The 21,600-nt window shown below is 33.9% G+C and overlaps 1 protein-coding gene across 3 annotated transcripts in view; it reads left to right on the forward strand.

Moving 5' to 3' along the window:
* Positions 1–20,955, forward strand: part of LOC126761076 (plasma membrane ascorbate-dependent reductase CYBRD1) — a 42,576-nt gene extending 21,621 nt beyond the window's left edge. For 2 of the 3 annotated variants that reach the window (XM_050477005.1, XM_050477004.1), the window contains exons 2-4: positions 14,284–14,487; positions 19,580–19,943; positions 20,025–20,955. In XM_050477005.1, the coding sequence (XP_050332962.1) occupies positions 14,289–14,487; positions 19,580–19,943; positions 20,025–20,187 (726 nt within the window). In that variant the 5' untranslated portion in view covers positions 14,284–14,288 and the 3' untranslated portion in view covers positions 20,188–20,955. Of the gene's footprint in view, positions 1–515; positions 1,474–14,283; positions 14,488–19,579; positions 19,944–20,024 lie in introns of those variants that run through there. The other variant, XM_050477003.1, reaches the window with a different exon arrangement.
* The last annotated feature ends 645 nt before the right edge of the window (positions 20,956–21,600 follow it).

The raw sequence follows: 21,600 nt of genomic DNA on the forward strand, positions 1-21,600 counted from the left end.
TTTGATCATATGTAAAACGAACCAAAATCATTAAAAAGTAAACCGGGTGATTCATGAGAAAAAAACTTAAAAGTTTATTTGACGTTGTGTGTTAAAAAAATATTTTCATAAGAAGAAACGCTCTCCGAAGTAAAGAACATCATATGATTGAATCTATGATTGAATCCATGATTGAATTATGGTGAAAATTTCATTTTTTTACACTGTCATTTAACATTAACCTCATTTTCAGCTGGGAGTCAAGTATCCTTTAAGTAACCAATTGGACACCAAACTGTATGTATGTGTAATATGATTCAATTACAAGAACGAATACTTTTTCCTTTTTTTTTGAAATCGAAATGTTCGACATTCCCGCAGTCATACGCCAAACGTTTCTATTTTCACGACATACAACTGTATTAGCCGACAGCAGCGCGTAGCGGCGGCGGTGCGGTGCGACAGGTGGTTAGCAAGTGTTGTTGACGGCTAACGCTTTTGGCTTGTGCGACGAGCTTCATGCCCAAACAGCCGCAACACGACGATTCAGTCGCAAGAAAACCACCAGAACGCTGTGTTGTATCGCTGTATCGCGTCGCCGACGACTTAGATTTTCATGTTTTCATAAGCACAAAAATAAATACAAAAAAAACTTAAATAAATAACAACAAAGCATTAAACGCACGCTAAACGATCGAGTGTAATTTTCGCTGCTCACTTTCCTACTTAAAACGATTGCATTGCGAGTGAAGCGACCGTTATTCGCGCTGGTTAATTTCAGTGAACGTAGAAAAACATAAAAACAAAAACAACAAAATAAATAAAGAAACAACAACAACAAAAAAATTCGAAAAGCAAAATTAAGTAAAAAGTGCCGAGCGCATTAATTGCCATACACGCTTATTATTGTTTCGATTTTTGTTGTTGTACAACAATTTCGTGTACTTTGTGTTTGTTGTGGGCCATTGGTGTGCATTGCAGAGTTGCGTGCGACACACAAAGCCAAGGCATTGCACAAAATTGCAGCGAAAACATTTCAAAAATCAAACAAACAACAACAACAAAAATAATAACATAAAACAAACAAAAACAAAGCAGTTAACAAATCGAATTAAGTGGAAAAGACTATAGAAATCATGCCGTCCGAAAACGATAAAGATATTGAAATCGGCAACAAAGTGGAAAATGTTGTTGTTGCCAGCAGCGACAATGTGGAAAGCGCCAGCGACACCCCCGCCGCCGCCACCGTCGGCGCTGCGCCAACCGCCATCGTCGTTGTGGCCGCGGCTAAGCCAGCAACGGAGGATTCGGCCGTACCCGCCGATGCAACGACGACGACGACGACGAATGGCAATACGGTAACGACACCGGCAACGGTACAAAAGGAGGCAACCGCCACGGCCGCGGCGCAAGAGCAGGCGCCGCCGTCGCAGCCAAAACGAGAAACCGGTGGCTTGCAGGCCAACATCGAGCCGATGCAACAATCTAATGCAGGTAAATGACGCGCATGCACTGGTTTGGCAGGCGAGCAGCCAAAGACGTAGATATGTATGCATAGAGGTGGTGGTACGGGCGCTATCCCGCCGTCGTCGCAACGCGTCGCCTTGACATTTGGTCATTAGCCAGCTGCAACAAGTCGATTTGCGGCAGTAAAAGTAGTTTAGCCGGCCTGCCACACTACATACATACATATATACAAAAAAAAAACATAGCTATAGCAAATATATATACATACATACACGCAAACATGCATACCGCTATACAGATCTACTAATCTTTTATGTATCTCACTTACATACATACTTATATGTATGAGTTATGGTTGTGCATTTGTGGGCTGTGCGCGCGCTGCTGTCAAAGTTGGCGCATTAAATGCGATCAGGCGCTGCGGCGCGCCGTGTTCGCCTCTGGAGCGCACCGTTGTGCGCGTCTGCGCTCAATTTCACTTTTTTCACTTTTGGTCGTTTGCAACGAATTCGTCTTGTTCGAAGTGAATTTTTCCATTATTTTCCAATGTTAGCTTTTCTACAGACGACCAGCGTTGCCAGCTCAGCGCGCGCACATACAAACTTGCATTCACATACAGATGTATGTATGTGTGTGTATATGCATGCAGGCGCGCTGTTTGTTCGTCTCAAGTAAAAGTAATTAGCGTCTGTAACCCAATCGCATTGCCCTTTTGTTGCGAGTTTTAATTAATTAAAAAACATACCGTTATAAATTAAACGCAAATATTTGATGTGTCATGTTGGAGGCATTTTATACTACATATGCATACACATACATACATACATGTGTACATACATATAAGCATTTATGGACAAGTGTTTTAAACATGACTTTTTATGTCAACATGCAGGCCCATAAGTACATACATATGTATGCTTGCATGTGCAAATATAATATAAATGTGCTGTCAAATATACACACCCATTAAATATAATATTATATCTCAGGCTGCCATATATGAGAAATCGCTCGTCAAAATGGTGTAGACATGACTCTGGAGTCACATAAACAATTAATATAAATTTGAATAGTCTGGACAACGGAAATATTTATGTGGCCTCAAATATAAGCATATAAATATATATTTATATATATATTGTGACAAAAACGTACCCGGAAATTATAAAAAAAAACGCAAAATATTTAATTATTCATTAATATTTATTTTGTCGTCTTCAAAGTAGCCGCCGCCAGATGTAATACACTCATACTAACGATTTTTCCAGATCTCGAAACAATTTTCAAAAAGACTTTTTGGGCCTTCAGCTCCTTCAGCGAAGTTTGTTTTCTCTCGTCGATCGACTGAAAACGGGTTCCATGGAGCGACACTTTCAGTTTGGGAAACAAGAAAAAATCACAAGCAGCCAAATCTGGTAAATAAGGTGACTGATCGATGGTATTTTGCGTTTTTGGCTTTAAATTCGGACACAATCGTGTCTCAATGCTATGGTGCATTATCATCGTCAAAAGTTCATGAATGGTTCTTGCACAATTCCGGCCGTTTTCGACAGATGCTCTCATGCCAACGTCTCAATACGGCCAAATAGAACTACTTTTTGACGGTCTGTCACTCTAGAACATATTCATGATGCGCCAAACTACGAATATCGAAGAAACCTTGATTTTTGAGCGGATTTGGCGTCGTTTTTTTGGTTTCGACTCGTTTTTTCCCTTCATTTCGATGATTGTTGCCTGGTTGGCATGTCAAACTCATAAAGCCATATCTCATGGCAGTTATAGTGCTCTCCATGAATGTGTGGTCGGAATTCGCTCGATCAAGCATGTCCAAAGAAGCCGGTTTACGGTACTCTTTTTGAAAATTGAAGACCATACTTTTGTGAAATCGGCTAATAGGTTAATCCCAATGCTATATATTACCAAAATTCAAAAGCCTCGGAAGTGGCTATCAATATATCAAGTTACTGACTATCGAGTTATTTCAAACAAGAATACTAAGCTTTTCGTATAAAAATCTGGTTTTAGATATGTGGTCGCGTCAGCCTAGTCCAAAATATTCATTCTGCTTTTTTCGAAGGCAAATTACTCTCTAAGTAGACATAAATTAGGTTCTCGTTTATCGTATGATGGTTTTCCGAAATCCAGTTATGTACATTGCACTTCGCCAAAAAGGAATGTTTGATCGGTTCAGTGCAATACACTCATTACAAAACAATGACTAGAAATGAGTTTTCAATATTGCTCAATTTCCGTTCTAATATAAAACGTAAACAAACCCATTAAAAATTGATATACGGAGCTCAAACTTCACATGAATATAAAAAAAGTTATGGAGATCAAACTTCACATGAAAATAATACAAGGTTTTATCAATCTAGAAGAACATTTCATCGATTCGCTTTGCGCGTGCAGTTGACCAGATCGGATGAAGTGTATATACATTATTTGGTCGCTTATCATACCTCCAAAGACATTCTTCTAAAAACCTCCTCATATGTCTGAAATACGTGAGGGGTTTTCCATTGACCTTTCAAGTAACAACTGATGTTACGAAGACTTTTTTGTTTATCTGTATGTGCCTTGTCATTATTTGTTGTTACAAATCTGAAAGTGTTACTTTTTTTCAGTTCGTCTCAACGGATTTACAGTCTCAGCCTCAAATGTCCTCATGATTATGCTGAAATTAACAGTCTCAACGTCAAATGCTCTCATGAATATGTTAAAGTCATTTAGGATATGTAGGAATTGCAAAACATCGGAGGGGCGTTCCAATATTTATCTGTTGGTAGATCTAACTACCACTTATGTATATATAGTTCCTTGAACTAGTTGCTTGAACAATATAAAGTTGTTATTTAAAGCTCGTCCTCGTTCGTAGATACGTATTAATTAATGTCATCTTATAGAAAGTGTTGTCCTCATAACAGCTGATTACCTGTCCCTCAAAAAAATTAATTGTCAAATCTTTGCTTATAACTTTTTACACTCTCCATCTCTTTTTACTCTCTTCCATCTTTTTCCTCATTTATGTTTGTTAATTCTTCCGTTATTTGATATTCCGCTTGTTCTATTTGAGTATTTGAAACTTTTCTCCGTTTTTCTGACATTCTCAACAAATATGATTATATTGTTTCATAACTTCGTTAGGCACTAAATTTTAAGAACGCTTTCAAACTGTATTTTCCTTATAAGGTCAATGTCTTGTGATTAAACTGAGCTTCAGATTTGTTTAAAACTTATTATGCGTTTAATCGATACTTTTGAGAGATTATAGTTATTTTTTTGCTTGCTTTATTTTGATCCGTTTTAGTAAGAAAGTATGGTCAAATCATGGCTTTGAAGGCTGTAAAAAAATCGCTTCAAAAGATGCTTATAAAAGAGATCTTAAAAGTCGAAAAAATGCTGTCAAGTAGACATTCCAATTTTTGACAGTTCATGACTTCGAGCAACAAAAGTCAGCTGATCGCTGCTAAGTAACGCTTGATCATGCCTCGAATATTTTGGTAGGAAATGTTGATTAAGCTGTTTACCAGAGATCTTCAAACACTTTTTTTTAACCTAAAGATCCAAATTATTTCTAGCTGTTTATTGACGGATTTTATTTAACAAAGACGCTTTTCAGAGGCATGAATGCTTGGCTGATGTGGAATATATTTCCACTAAACTAAATTGTCTAAAGACACTGGCCTGAATGACCAGCAAATACATAGAACTTTCCAAATACAGACTGTGTATTGTATCGAATTGCTACTGTACTCTGGTTAGACGAGATTCAAGGAATTTATTAAAGAACAAAATGGCAATAATTCATCATTTGGACACCCAGATCCACTGAGACTAATGAGAGAATTATATTTCTTCCAACTTTCTACAGCCTTTTCTGAACTAAACTAATTTAGTAAGTGTTAGTATGAATTGTTTTCTCCCATGAGAGTCGCTCCACTCTGCCAGTGCGCAAATATACATGTGCATATATAATACAATATAATATATATCCGACAGTGTGCGATAAAAATCACTTTTCACTGATATGCGCCGGGAAAAAATAGTTTGCTACACAATCTACTTTTAATATTTATTTGAATTGTATTTATTCAGACAGACATACATATGTATGCATATAAGTAGACACATGTGAACTGGTGCAGATATAGAAATGACTTTATCTGCCATGAATCCACATTAAGGTTATATGTATCATAAGATGTGTCTAAGATCAACAAAGCCATGGCATCTTTATTGCAAAACTTAAGATCACATAGCTTTCAATTAATTTGAATACACATACATATATGCATATACATACATATGTATATACATCATATGGTGAGATATGGAGCAGAATACTTGTAGTCATCAAGCGGAATTTTATATTAGCTCTTCATGTTATATGGCGCCTGTCTAGCCTGTACATATAGCATTTTAGATAAATTAAGCTAAGGAAGTTTTATTTTTGGCTTGAATTTTTTCGATAGGCGGCAACTCTAATAAAAAATTAAATAATTCAAACTAAGAAAGTCTATTTTTCATATGTACATAGTATGTATGTTCATTGTTGTTCATATGTACATAGTACATATGTTATCTACGCATAAGTTTCAGATTCAGAAAATCACAAAATTCTTGTTTAAAAAGAAAATTCAACTTCTTTTTATTATTCTCTCAATCTACCACATTAGTTTTAGTATCTGCGATCACATTCAATAGTATTTTAAGCTATAAATGTGCTAGATCTTTTGTAATAAACCATTTGCTTTGTTTACTTTTTGTAAAAAGCTGGCAACTCTATTCTAAATTTTTTCTAATTAAAGACGAATACTTGGTGGAAAGTTAATGTACTTGTGGTAGGCATAATTTTTTTAATACTTTGCTAAAATTTTTACTTTCAAATAAGTGGCAACTCTAACCGAAAAAATTCAAATTGGTAAACTACACTTTGTGTAAGATTTCCATCAAATGCCTTAAGTTTGGCACACACTTTTTACTATTTTATGCAGTTTTATATTTTTAAATATGTAGGTGGCAACTCTAACCGAAAGAAATTCAAATTGGTAAACTACTACACTTTGTGTAAGATTTCCATTAAATGCCTTGTGTTTGACACACACTTTTTACCATTTTGTGCCGCTTTATAATTTTAAATAGGTGGCAACGCTATACTAAAGTTTGTACAATTGATGACGAGTACTTGCTGAAAGGTTTTACATATGGAAAAATGGAATTATGTAATATTTAGTTAACTTTAAAACTTTAAATATGTGGCAACTCTAACCGAAAAAAAATTCAAAATGGTAAACTACAACTTGTGAAAGATTTCGATCAAATGCCTTATGTTTGACACACACTTTTTACCATTTTGTGCAGTTTCATATTTTTTAAATAGGTGGTAACGCTATACTAAAGTTTGTACAATTGATGACGAGTACTTGCTGAAAGGTTTTACATATGGAAAAATGGAAATATGTAATATTTAGTTAACTTTAAAATTTTAAATATGTGGCAACTCTATTTAAAAAATATGTTTATTTGAGAACAGACACTTAATGCAAGGGGTTATGTAATATATTTAATTTTGACACATATTTTTTATAATATTCTTTTCAATTTTACTTTTTACAATAGGTGGCAACTCTATATTAAACTATCTGCAAATAGCAAACAAATAAATAGCGGAGAGTGGGCTTATCTGTGCAAAAACATATTTCGTAATAGATTGTATAGTTTTATATTTTTAAATAGGGCTTAACGCTATTTTTAAATAAATATTTACCGTAAGAAACGTCAATAAATTATGAGAGAATTATAAAAAACATAAAAATGTAATCGGTTAAGTCGAGCTCAATAGCATATATATAGCATTTTTTGTATAAAATTCGAAGTACATTGCTTGTTTTCTAAATTTCAATCAAATAAGGGGGCAACGTTAGTTGGTCATAATTTTGTAATTTTTTTCACGGGACACTTTTTTTTAACTAAATTTGGTATTCACTTTTTATATCAAATTAAACATTTTATGTTGGATTTTATAAATTTCCAATCAGGTGGTAACGTTGGTTAACCATAAGTTGTATTTCTTTCACATGACGCTATTTTTTTAACCATATTCAATTTAGTTTTAATTTTTTTTTAATTCCGAAATACATTATGTGCTTTATAAAGTTCAAATCAGGTGGCAACGTTATTAAGTCATAATTTTCTTGTATTTATTTTTAATTGCCACGACTTTTAACCATATTTATATAAAATTCGAATTAATGTTATTTTTTCGAATTAGGTGGCAACGTTGTTTAGTCATAGTTTTTTAATTTTTTAAATTGCTTAATTTTTGACTTATTTTTTAACTATGTGCATTAAACTTTGTTTTAATTTTTGGTTAACAAGTATTTACAATTTTAATATGGCTGGCAACTCTGTTTAAAATAAAATGAAATTTTATGATTTGAAAAAAAATTTCATTTTTTTGTCTATACAATAAAGTGTATTAATATGTTAATTATTTTTTGTTTGAAAATATGTTTCTCTTTTTCAAGTCAGGTGGCAATGTCGTAAATCAAATTTTGACAATATTTATTTTATGACAGTATTCTTCAATCATATTCCATTTTGTTTTAATTTTTAGTTAATAGGTATTTAGAATTACAATATGGCAACTCTGTTTCCACTTATAATACAATTTTATGGCGAAAAAATTAAAGTTGTTCAGAGAATAAAGAAAAACAAATAAATATTTTAAAATTAAAAAAAGGTATAATAATAAAAAAAATATACATATGTATACGTGAAGATACCACGTCAAATAAAATATTTTATTTATTATTAAATGTAGTTGCCACTCGATTTGAAATGTTTTTTTTTTGATATTATTAAATTTTTTAAATATTTATTTAAAAAAAGTAATTTTTTTATTTTCGAATGAACTTTTTTTTCAAATCGTGTGGCAACTACATTTAATAATATTTCGTAAAAAATCATTATACATTTGCAAGCATTTACTTCAACTCCAAGTAATTTTCATAATAGCTGCAGTTCTTTACTAAGCTGCTAAGTTGTTTGTTTTCGCCTACATTCACAAATATTTTTTTTAAGATTTTTATTTCTTTGTTTTTGTAATTTTTAAAAGTTTCTTTATTTTTTCAATTTTGCATCGCCATGTAGGCATGCATGCATAATTGTAATTATGCGGAGACATTATGGGAATGTTAATGAACAAATGAAGAATGGAGATATTATTATTCAGCAGCAGCCACATGAATATAAAAAACAAAAACGAAACAAACCAACAATCATGCATGCGAGTTATCTGAAAAATTATGCAAAAATACATAGAAGTGTAAATATATGGTATTTATATACACGCATTTAGAAAAATATATGAATCTATGGCTTGCACATATGTATAGTCTGTAAATATGTAAATACTCGCACCAAGCCTCATGCCAAGTGCCAACAATTCAAGGTTACCATACAGCTGGAGGCTTCTACTCCGGCGCATAACCCTGATTTCATTTTTTTCGAGTTCATGTTCTTTATTCTCCTTGGAACTATTCTTATCAGCCATTGTGCTTTTGCGAATTTTTCGAAATGAATTTCTTCGACTGTGCCCTTGGCAATTTTATCTTTTTTGAAACATTTAATCTTATTTTAGGCTAATTTTTACTTGATTTTCTCATTTTCATTCTCTTGTGTTAGTATGGCACTGGTGGGAATACTCAAAATTTAGCTAAAAGTTGACAGATATTATCATCTTAGCTTATTTTTTTGTGAAAATTCTGCAAAATTTGACAGTTGTGTCGTTAACTTTATCGATAACATATCTCTGTTAACCAGCTCGTCATGATCATTTATGTATATACATATTTTATAGGGTCTCTGATATTTTCTTTTGGGTGGCTTCCGGTGATATACCGGTGTACCGGTTTTTTGTGATAATGAAATACTAATTTTTAATGGCAAAGTAAAAAAAAAAAAAAAAAGTATTCAAAGTAGTGACCATTGTTTTTTACAAATTTTGACCACCTTTCAGACATCCAATTTTCGACTTCATCGACAAGAATTCACTGTCTCTGCAGCACTTTTCTTGAAATGGAAACAAAAAATTACTGCTTTTCGCAAATCATCACTTTTCGGTACAAAACTTGACATTTTTAGTACAATAATGTTGATAAGATGTTGTTCGTTCAATGACTGTAAGTTCAATGACAGACGTCATGACAATCAAACATTAAAAATTAAGCTTTGTCCACAACAAATAATTTGGTAGGGAACGCTCACTTCATACAGGGAGAAAGATGAGTTAGAAACATCTAAACACTTTCTCCTTCACTGTGCAGCTGTCGCCAGACTAAGTTTGAAGCGTCTTGGTTGCCATACTTTCTATGAACCCGGCAAATTGGCTGAAGTAGATATTGGCCAGCTTAATAAATTTGTGGCTGGATATAGGCGCTTTATAGTATACGATGGTCTTTGTGAACCGCACTTAGGAGTTCTGGGCATCACAATGGACAAGCGTCTCTAGCAGTCCAAGTGGGATTATTTGTAATCTCACGAATATCAGTCTATTTACCTAACCTAACCTAATAAGGAAAAAAATATAGGCAACATACGTGGACGAAGACTTCAGTCTTGATATTTGTTAGTAACATTTTGTACAATATAAAAATTGGTAACTAAAACTGGAATATTTCTTTCGAGATTTTCGAAACCGAAAAAGTTTACGATCTTAGAAACTAGTCGAGCTATGTCAACCAAACTTCACAGAAACATTGTTTGAACTCAATTAAGTTGCGATGCATTATCTCACGAATAGCCCGAAAGATTTAAATCAAATTTTGTTTAGCAGATTTTCATTGAGATCTGTAGACTTTAATAACAGAGTCGAAATTCAAAGCGAAGTTAAAACCACAGTTACTTTCCATAGAACGCCATTTTGTATGCTTGATGCACTCAGGTATTAAAAAGAATATCAAAAATTAAAATTAAATTGAGTATTACATATTTATTGGTCATTACTAATGGTAACTCCGTTCCGAAAACGTCGAAATCGGTTCACATTTTGACCTAGTTTCAATATACCGAATATGAAGATTTCTGTACCTGCGATTGATATACTGTATAGGCATATAGTTCAATATATGTGACCTGGTCTACGAAAAGGGAAAAAAGGAGCTAACGTGCGAAAACTAGTTTTCTAGGAAACAGCTGTTAAAATCTCATCTTCCATCCGAATCAACTAAAAAGTGAAAATTGATTTTTTGACACTAAGCCCCCTTTCCGTAGACCAGGTCACATATAATACACCTTTTTCAAATTAGTGAAAACATCTTCTTATTTTCGGTGCCAAAAAAGGCATTACATTGGTTGAAACTAATACCTGAAATCGGTACTATTAAAGCTTTTGACATAATATAAGATATTGTTTATGACTGTTTGGACGATTAAGGTAATCTCAACTTAACGAAATTATTTTGAGCTTTTTGGGTTTATCTCTGCTTAAGTAATCTCTTTATCAACGAAATATCGGCAGATTAAAGTACCTTTCACGGTATAGCAATGAATTCATATTTTATAACTATATTTTTATTAACTCAAACTAGCATTAGAGGACGTCCAAATAATTTTACTGAAAGGCAAAACTTCAGTTTCAGTTGTATTTGAAATTTTTATACGCCGGCTCGTGGGTCTACATAAGTGTTACTAAATATAGATCACCTTGATGTCGCCTGAACTTAAATGAGTATCAATTTCACGCTCTATCCCATATCTAACCGTATATTATCTTGATAATTGAAAAACTACCGTCCTCACGTATGCTGACAATGGCATAAGAATCGTTTTATTATCGCCACTATCGCTTGTAGAAACCGCAGTAACTCGATGCTCTGTTGCGCAGATGATCGATGCGAGCGCATAAATATATGTACCTACATATGAATACATTAGTGTGTTACTATTTACAGCGCTCTGATAAAACCATAGGCGTTTTGAATACTCATAAATTAATAGTGTTAGCGTAATTTCCAAAACGTCACATGCCTCAAAGTGATCAATAATTTATTTGCTGTCAATAGTTTTTTCTGTGACTAATAACCGAAGAGCGATGTTTTATATTTCGCAAATAATTGTGTTCTAACGGACCTAAAAATACTCAAGTATATGCACTTACAAGTATTGTACTTAAAAAGAATCAGATAACTACAAAAAAACAAAGCTATTGAACAAAATACTATAATTAAAGAAACAAAATTAAAAATATACCAATCTGCTGTTGACGCAATATGTACAATATGATTAGAAAATAGTTAAAATATTCAAATATCTTTAGTAGCTACTTTGGACGAAGAACATAGTGAAGTGCAAATCATGACAATGCACAAACAAGTTCACAAAGAAAAGTCTTTGCTTCAAAGGAAGTTTTAGTTCTCTTTGAACTGTTAATTTTTGAAGCGTTAATCGAACAAAAAATTGGCATAAATGAAATAAACTGGCAAAATCAAGCAACGCTGAGGTAGCAAGTAGTTATACCACTTTATAGAGATCCCGCATAATTTCTCGTGCTGAATTCAACTGCAAAACCTTTCTGTTTCATTAATTTCAAAAAGTTTTGTGACAAGTGAGCAGAGCTCAAACATAACATGAGAGTATACAACAGACCTTTTCCTTTTTTGTTTGTGAATGTTAGCCTAAACTAATGTTTTTTATTCAGCTAACATTTTCATAAGCTAAACAAGTGCTAAAAGTCGGAAAGCGTTCAAAGTAATATCAGAGTTTTCGTACAGTTTATTTAATAACCCATAAATGGAACTAAAATGAGACATATTTTCAAATAAAAACAGCTAAACCAATCATTCAAAAGCTTAGTCCCTTAAGCCGCACACTAAACTCAGCGATATTATTATTGCTTTGAAAGTAGGGATCTTCTGTATACCTACAACGCAATTTTTTATAACTAAGCCTTCAAGCAGGCGTAGTTTTTAGCAAAGCTCTCTACATCTCCTTAACCGACTCAGTCTCAGTATGGGTTTCCCGGAGTGTACTTATGAGTTTTGTGAATCGGAAAACGTCGCAGAGAGTTAAATCTGGCGAGGAAGGCAGAGGAGTGATGACTTTTGACAATGCGATTATATCGACAACTTACAGCTCACTGTCAGCGAGCTCAAGGCCTGAAGACAGCATTGCTTTCAAATAATAGCATTGCTATCAGAGTGGATGCATCGCTCTCTAAAAGCTGCCGCACTTCGTTGAAGTACATCTGCTTGCAAGACACTGCAGTGGTCTGGCAGTCTGAAACAAGAGAGCTTCTAACAGAAGACTTCCCCTCCAAACTTCGCCTTGAGCTTTGCACCATCCGTGAAAAATTACCACATATCCCTCGGAGGTATGTGCGCAGAAAAGATGGCGCTCGCAGTGCGCTCAACGGCGCAGTAGTCATATCCCACTTTTTTTTTTGATTCAAGGAAGCTTGCAGAATGTCTAAGATATAAATTGGGAAAAAGCGACTAGAAATTGTATTATTAAATATTTGAAAAAAAAATGATTTTTGGAAATGCTCTTCTTAGAAGTGTCTAGGATACCCATTTTTCAACAATGGATCAAACGAAAAAAAGAAAATTTTTTTTGATCTACCCTAATATGCATTGATGTTTGACGATGAATATCTCGTAAACGCTTAACTTAATCGAAAAATCATATAAGACCATTTTTATAGAACAGTAAATTTCCTACAAAACTGTGAGTTTCATCATTCATAATAATTTTTTTTCATTGAGTTTAAAATTCATAAGAAATAAAAATTTTCCCAAAAATAGTCAAATTTTAACTGTTAATATCTTTTAAACGTTTGGGTTTACGAAAAAATCATAGTAGACCTTTTTTGTAGAGCATTCAATTTCCTACAAAATCTAAGGAACAAGATATTTTTTCAAGTAGTTGGAAGCGAGATATACATAAATTTTTCTATCTGATAATAAGAAAAAATAGAAAACTGTATGTAGGAGGACCTTCCCGTTACAATTAAAAACTCATGTTTGGAAAGGCTTTCTTAGAGATGTCTAAGAACCTATTTTTCCAAGTACGAAACGAAAAAAAAAAAATTTTTTTTTGAATCACTCTAATATACATACATACATATGAAATATAATCATTTCCAGGAAAAGCCAAAGCAGAAAATTAGTTTTATAAATTCCCAGTCAACGCAAATAAACAAAAATTATACTTCTCACATATGCTTTTTTCAATTACAAACCCCCTCCCAGCGCGCATTACAAATATTGCCAACAACACTGCACCACTTTGTTCGGAAATGTGTTAACAAGTGGAAAGCTATGTTTATGTATGTATGTATGTATGTATATACATATGCAAGTATGCATGTTTTTGTTGACACAACTACGTGTGTACATATGCTTTGTGCTCGTATTTATATTTGTTTAGTCATTTAGAGTCAAATGTGTACGAAACTTTCCTTAACGCGCCAACAACTATGTATGTATGTATGTATGTAAGTGGTTGGGCGTTGAGAGGAAAAGCGCAGAAAATATGTTGCACCTTACTTCGAATGCTCCAATTATTGCCAAAGCGATAGAATCGTAAATAAACAATTATAGATACGTACATATATACATACTTACATACTTAACTGTAAAAATAATATATACGCCTATATTTACACAAATATATTATGTTTCTTACAATAAATCTGAACTACTGATATGAAAAACCATATCTATAAATATTTATATCAAACGCTTGTCATTAAACACATACATACATACATACTATACATACAGGCATTTTATTTATAAGTGTATGTAATTAAATGATTATTGTATTTAATTATAGGCAAAATGGATGAGGACGCCACACTGACGAACTTTAAGGTGTTGTACTTGGTGACGCAACTGTGCGGCTTGACGATGATCATTTTGGTTAGCTGTTGGGTTGGCATACATTTTGGCGGCGTTGGCGGCACCGCCAATCCCCGGCTCGAATTCAATTGGCATCCGTTATTCATGACAATCGGCCTGCTATTCTTATATGGCAATTGTAAGTAGCGTTACCCAGCCCCAGTGCTTGCGCTTGCAAAGCACAAAACAAGTGTTGTAAAACGTAAATGTAAACAGTTGGCGGTATGAGCTTTATACGCATGAACATATTTGCACGTGTGTGTGTGCGTGTGAGTGCATTGACACACACTTTCATACCTTTTATGTACAAATGTGTGCGGTGTTAGCTGATTTTGACAGTTGTGTGCAGCTTAATAGTTACATTAATCGTTTTCTTACAAAAGCTAAACATTTTTATCGAGGTTAGGTTTGATTTTCTTCGTTTATTGTCACACGAATACTTTATTGAGACTCGCTTGCTGCAAAAAATAATTTATATGACTGCCATAAGTAAGTATTGGCTTACCACTTTGAGGTGCGAGTGTTCGTACATAGGCAAGACTAAGTACAAAATTAATGAATAATATTCTTGGCATATGTACATATGTACATATGTAGGTATGTATGTATGTATATTAGTAGTCGAAAAAGTCTTTTCGTATTTTGTCAATAGTTGTCGTTGCAGTCGCTTAATATCTCCAGTGTTACCAAGTGTCATACCATATAGTGTTGGAAAGGTGAGATTTTAAGCTTCTTTTAACAAACAAGAAATATTAAATTCTGGAAATTTGAAACAAAAGTTACAGCTCTTCAAAAATGAGTGAAATTAATGAAGAAATTCGCTATATTTTGAAATTTTTGTATAAAAAATCTATCCTTCAGCGTTTTTTTTTTTGAGTTGAATACAAATCATATAAACTTTTTAGAAGCAAGTCAAAACATGTGCCAATTTATCGAACAAAATGAGGCATTGGGAAGGTAGGTAGAAGTGCAGCCTTCTCGAACATGATTAGCGCTAGATGCGTCATTTTGATATAACAGGTCAATTGAATAATACCCGGCCTGACACATAGATGGCGCTACTAAAATTAGATACATATGATAATTAGTTAGCACTAACCTTCAAAAAAGGCGCGTGTATAAATTTGACAGCTGTCGATCATTCTTCTTTATTGATCACCTGCTCACTCCAATGGATCATTTGTTTGTGAATTATATCATATTGAGTGAAGCAACTTTTGTTATTGTGAAAAAAATATATACAAAGGAGTTTCGTGTGTTGATAAAATAATGTTTTTTGAAAGGGGGAACATACAGTTAAAGCAAAAATTTGGATTGATGACTAGTTTCTGGACACTATCCCAAAAAAAGCAACCATCTAAGTTTAGACGTGGGGAAATAAGCACCGGAGACTGTGAACGCAATGGAAGCCCAAAAGAAATGGACCGACGAAAACAATAAAAAGTCAACAAAATAATTTTGCATGACCGTAAGGTGAAGTTGTGCGAGATAGCAGGCGTTCTAAAGATATCAACTGAATATGTATAGTATATCATTTTACTAAGTAATATTTAGGTACGAGGAAGCTCTGTGCAAAGTATGCGCCGCACGAGCTCACGTTTGACCAAAAAACGTCAAGTTGATGATTCGGAGTAGTGTTGGGAGATGTTCTAGCATAATAAACCGGAGTTTTTGCATCGATGTGTTGCAATGCATGAAACAAGGTTCCATTATTTTAGTCTGAAATCCAATCGAGAGCCATCCGAGTGGACTGCAAGCGATGAATCCGTTCCAAAGCGTGGAAAAACGCAACAGTCGGCTGGAAAGGTCGTCTGTATTTTGGGATGCGCCTGAAATAATTTTTTACTGAAAAACGAAGGACTCTCAACAGCGACTATTACTTAGGATGGAATCGCCGAAAAACGGACGTATTTAAAGAAAAATAAAGTGGTGATTCGCAAAGGCAATGTACCATGTCACATGCTAGTGAAAACGATGGCAAAACTCCATGAACTGAGCATCGAATTGCTTTCGCATCCACCGTACTCCAGATCTGGTTCACAGTGACGATTTCTTGTTCTCACATACTATCAAAAGAATGCTAGCTAGGAAGAGGTGATCGCCGAAGCTGAGGCCTGTTTTGAAAATGTTGGAGGGTCGTTATAATCAGTGTGTCACCCATGAAGAGAACTACTTTATTCAAAAAAACGAGTTTTGGCAAAAAAAAAATATATCTTTTCTATGGTAGTTCCGGAGTTTTCAATTGACTTGTTCCTATAAAGAGATCTTCAAGTTCTTGCTATCTCGTTTTATCAATGCATTAAAATCGTTTAGTGCCCTCTATGAAACTACAATTATTCATTATTGTTTTTGTAGAAAGCCATTCAAAGTTTCGTACCTGAATTCCAAGGGTTCTATGGTATTTCGGGTTTCTGATTGACGTTCACAGAGAAAGTGGAAAAGTGTTTCCTTATTCCCTTCAAGTTTGCAGTCACGGCAAATGTGCCTTGTATAATGTCTGTGTATACTTTTCTTGGACCTATTTTTTAAGTCCTTAGTTATTGATTTGCCATACTTAGGCCATATCTGCGTTATACTGCACTTGTTTATTGACTTCCATCTGCCCCGAGTTATTTATTCAAATTGTACATACATATATACTACAAGGTGCTTTCCAAAGTAAACAGGACTTTTTGAATCTAGCGCTCCCTGGTGGCGCAATCTATATGTCGACTGGTGCGTTAGAATCTGCTATCTCTATCGATTGTCCAGTGAGAATTTCATGACATTTCATAGATTAAGGTTGGTACGCAGCTCTCAAGTAATTGCTCAAGAAAAAAAATACATTATTTCTCAAGTAATTTTGGCAGCTGGTTACGCATTGTGAATGATCTACATTAGAAGAGCAAGAGAGAATAAACGAAGAAAACAAACTTTGTGCGTAATATGTATGTGTGTATGTATATGGTAACATAAATATTTTCATTGAGATTTAAGAAATGTTGTTGATGATTGGTAGGTTTTATACAACATTTCAAAATGGAATATACTTCATAATAATGATTTCAACTAATTTAGGATGAATTTGACGATTACTTCGAATTTCCTTCAAGAAACAATTGTTGATTTGATGTTTCTTCGCAAAACAAGGTTTGCCATATTCACATTTTACTGAAAAAAAGTATCAAAAATTGGTACTAGATTTCTTGAGAGCTGCGTACTAGCACAAGTAAATTTATCGCAGGAAAGTTTCTTGACCGTTTCTTAAGCGTTTTTTTATATGAAGTTTTTACGTTTCTTGAGAGCTGCGTACTAAGCTTAATATGTATGTGCGTATGTATATGGTAACATAAATATTTTCATTGAGATTTAAGAAATGTTGTTGATGATTGGTAGGTTTTATACAACATTTCAAAATGGAATATACTTCATAATAATGATTTCAACTAATTTAGGATGAATTTGACGATTACTTCGAATTTCCTTCAAGAAACAATTGTTGATTTGATGTTTCTTCGCAAAACAAGGTTTGCCATATTCACATTTTACTGAAAAAAAGTATCAAAAATTGGTACTAGATTTCTTGAGAGCTGCATACTAGCACAAGTAAGTTTGTCGCAGGAAAGTATCTTGACCGTTTCTTAAGCGTTTTTTTATATGAAGTTTTTACGTTTCTTGAGAGCTGCGTACTAAGCTTTAGAAGTGAAGTTATTGCGTTTTAAGCGTCAGTACGTTTATGTTATCGGTGCGAAAATGAACTTCGAACAAAGAGCCAACATTAAATTTTGTTTTAAAATTGGTAAAATTTTTACCGAAACGTTTCAATTGATAAAAAGTTCATGGCGAGAATTACCTAGAGTGCACGAGTGGTTTCAACGTTTTCATAAATGACGATCAACATGTCGGCCAATCAAAATCCCTGATCGCCGGAAATTCCATCGAAACTGTGCGTGAATTCATCAAAAATCCGCCGAAATCATCATTGAAATTCATGGAAATGGAATTGAACATCTCCAAAACATCAATTTATCGCATTTTGACCGAACATTTGGGCCTACGATAGGTGTGTGCATGGTTTGTTCCGCACAAATTGACTGACGACCAAAAATTGCTCAGAATCCAACATTCGAAGGACGATTATTTGACCAAAAATCACATTTTAACCATTAACCACTCCTTGTATTCACCTGATATGGCACCGTGCCACTTCTACCTTTTTGGAAAAATGCATTTGCTCTTGAAAGGAAAGCGTTATGCAGACGTAGAGGCCATTCAAAACGCTTGGACCGGCATACTGGCGGCCATACCGGCCAACGAGCTAAAACACTCGTTCGACATGCTTTTGGACCGTGCAAAAAGCTGTATTGAAGCAGAAAGAGACTATTTTCAATAAAATAAATTGATTTTGCCGAAAAAACCATTTGTTCTGTTTTTTTTAAAGTCCTGTTTACTTTGGAACGGACCTTGTATAAAGGCTCTTCCTTGATCGTACTCAGCATGGTATTTTCTATGTCTTGAATTCGAGAGGCTGACTTTCCGTTGACCGGAAACCCAGTTTAGGGACAAGTGGAGTTGAGCTGCCTGTGAGCTTAAAGCTTTCCTAAAATTGTTGACTACGATGGAAGTAATCTTTGATGACCACAAGGCAGCAGTGCCGCCTGTGTATATGATTCCCAAATATTATATTCAATAGAGCTTCCTTTATGCCTAGTACTGCCAACCTTGAAAGGATAGTCTGATTTATTTAAGTTTGTTACGAACTGGTTTAGAGTATCGCCATGTCCATAACTGTTGTTGTTGTTGTAGCGGCAGAAAACGTTCCTGAAGTAATTTCAAGGAATGGTGTAGAGTTGGTTGTTATTGTTGTAGCGACAGAATTCTGCTGAGTTCACAGTCCTTGACCGGATAAAGAATCCGGATCCGTTCCGGTTACTTAGACCCGACTGTTGTGGGAACGGATGACCATAACTCTTTAGATTCGGTTTTTTAATAATTCTCCCCAAAGAGATCTTAGTTTAAGCCTTCTTTTTAAAATTAGACGGATGAGGACCAAATACAATATTTTAGGATAAACATTGAATACCTTACGATTTTATGCTATATTTCTTTCAGACTCCAACATATTACAAAAAAAAAAAAATAATTACTTTGGCATTTGAAGGTATTACTTAGCTGTTATGTACATATTTCTAAGCAATATCTCATTTTTTTACATAATTTCCACTAATTCAACGCTTTCGTCCACTTCACAGCCATACTCGTCTATCGTGGCTTCCGCAATGTGCGCAAGAAGACCCTCAAGTGGACACATGCCGGCATTCATTTGACAGCCTTCGTATTGACCGTCATTGCACTGATCACCGTCTTCGATTCGCACAACTTGGCCAATCCACCAACACCGAACATGTACTCGTTGCACTCGTGGGTGGGTATGGGCGCTGTCATCGTCTTCGGCTTGCAATATGTGGCCGGATTTACAGCTTATCTCGCACCCGGCTGGCGGCAGGCACTCAAGGTCGCCTACATGCCATTGCACATATACTTCGGACTCTTCGGCTTCGTCTTGGCCATAGCAAGCGCACTCATGGGCATCACCGAGAAGGCTATATTCGCTATGTGAGTATTTTTTCGACAGTTACACCGGTTTTGTTTTTGCTTTTTTGGTTGATTAGTAATGAAATGCAATTCTGTTTACAGTTCCGATTACTCATCGTTCTCGAGTGCTGGCGTCATGGGCAACTGTTTGGGCGTGGTCTATGTGATTTTCGGCGCTTTGGTGGTCTATCTGGTTACTGAGGGTTCCTATAAGCGCAAACCATTGCCGGAGGACGCTGTGCTCCTCACGGGTGCTAATGAATAAATACATGCATATATGTATGTATGTGTGTGGACAAGCAGCTGATTTGTTTGTGTAAAGCTGTGCAGTGAAATAGTCGCGAAGTTGAAACTCTATGTTCTTACTTTCCATTAATTTTACTATGTTTTGAAGCAGTTATGTAGCGGTTTATGTATGTAGAATATGCTATTTGCCAAGACAACGATGCAAATCGCGAATTCGCGGAGCGAGGGGGGCGACAAATGCATACAAACATGCATATATAGAAATATTATATAAATCAGCTTCATATATACATATATAAGCAAACGCACATTTATACGCAAGCATTTGCACAAATACAACAACTTTATGCTTGTGTGTAGGTATGTGTGCCGTCACATTACGGTGCTTATTTTAATTTGCGTACTTTTTGGTGCTTATTTTAAGTATTTTGTTTTTTTGTCTTTAAAGTTTTTCTGTTTTACCTAAATATTTATAAATATATTTATATATACACATTTACATACCATAGCTACTTACTAACTTATACATATATATATATATATACATACAAACCATTTATATGTATACGTGAACTATATGTATTTTGAATGGCTTGGGGAGGCCGAAAAAGCACAAAATCTGTGGTGCTTTTGACAACTTTTACACAAATGCTTTATATAATGACCGCAATAAATACATACATACATACAAATAAATAAAGTTATAATGTTTGAAAAAAAAATCTATAATTTAAAATTAAATATTTTATTGCAACAAATATATTTTAAAATTGATTTTTTTACTATATTCATATATCTTTACTATACTTAGTACATGCGTACTTACAAATACCAGTTTCTACAAATACATACATACATATGTATATAGGAAAATATACAAATATGAGTGTGTACAAATATTTAAACAGATGAAAAGACAAATATCCATAAGTGTTGTTGGATGTATTCATGAATTTATCTGTATGTATACAAATATTAAAATATAAATAAATGAATAAACAATTATTTAAAGCAGAGACAAAGTGCAATGAATTACAAGAAGAAAGGAAGGAAGGAGTGTGTGGAAGCAACTGATCAAATTTGAACCGGACTGACGAAAAAAAAAAAATAAAAAAAAAATAAAAAAAAATAAAAAAAAAAATAATAAAAAAAATAAAAAAATAAAAAAAAATAAAAAAAAAAATAAAAAAAAAAAAAAAAAAAAAAAAAAAAAAAAAAAAAAAAAAAAAAAAATAAAAAAAAAATAAAATTAAAAAAAAAAAAAAAAAAAAAAAAAAAAAAATAAAAAAAAAAAAAAAAAATAAAAAAAAATAAAAAAAAAAAAATAAATTAAAATTTTTTAGTTATTTAAAAAAAAATCTTTACTAACGCGTTCATAATAGGCTTCTTTTGAGCTCATTTTTCACACACCTGTTTTAAGCATCGGTTGGAA

This window comes from Bactrocera neohumeralis, chromosome 6 (assembly GCF_024586455.1).
Source record: "Bactrocera neohumeralis isolate Rockhampton chromosome 6, APGP_CSIRO_Bneo_wtdbg2-racon-allhic-juicebox.fasta_v2, whole genome shotgun sequence".
Lineage (NCBI taxonomy): Eukaryota > Metazoa > Arthropoda > Insecta > Diptera > Tephritidae > Bactrocera > Bactrocera neohumeralis.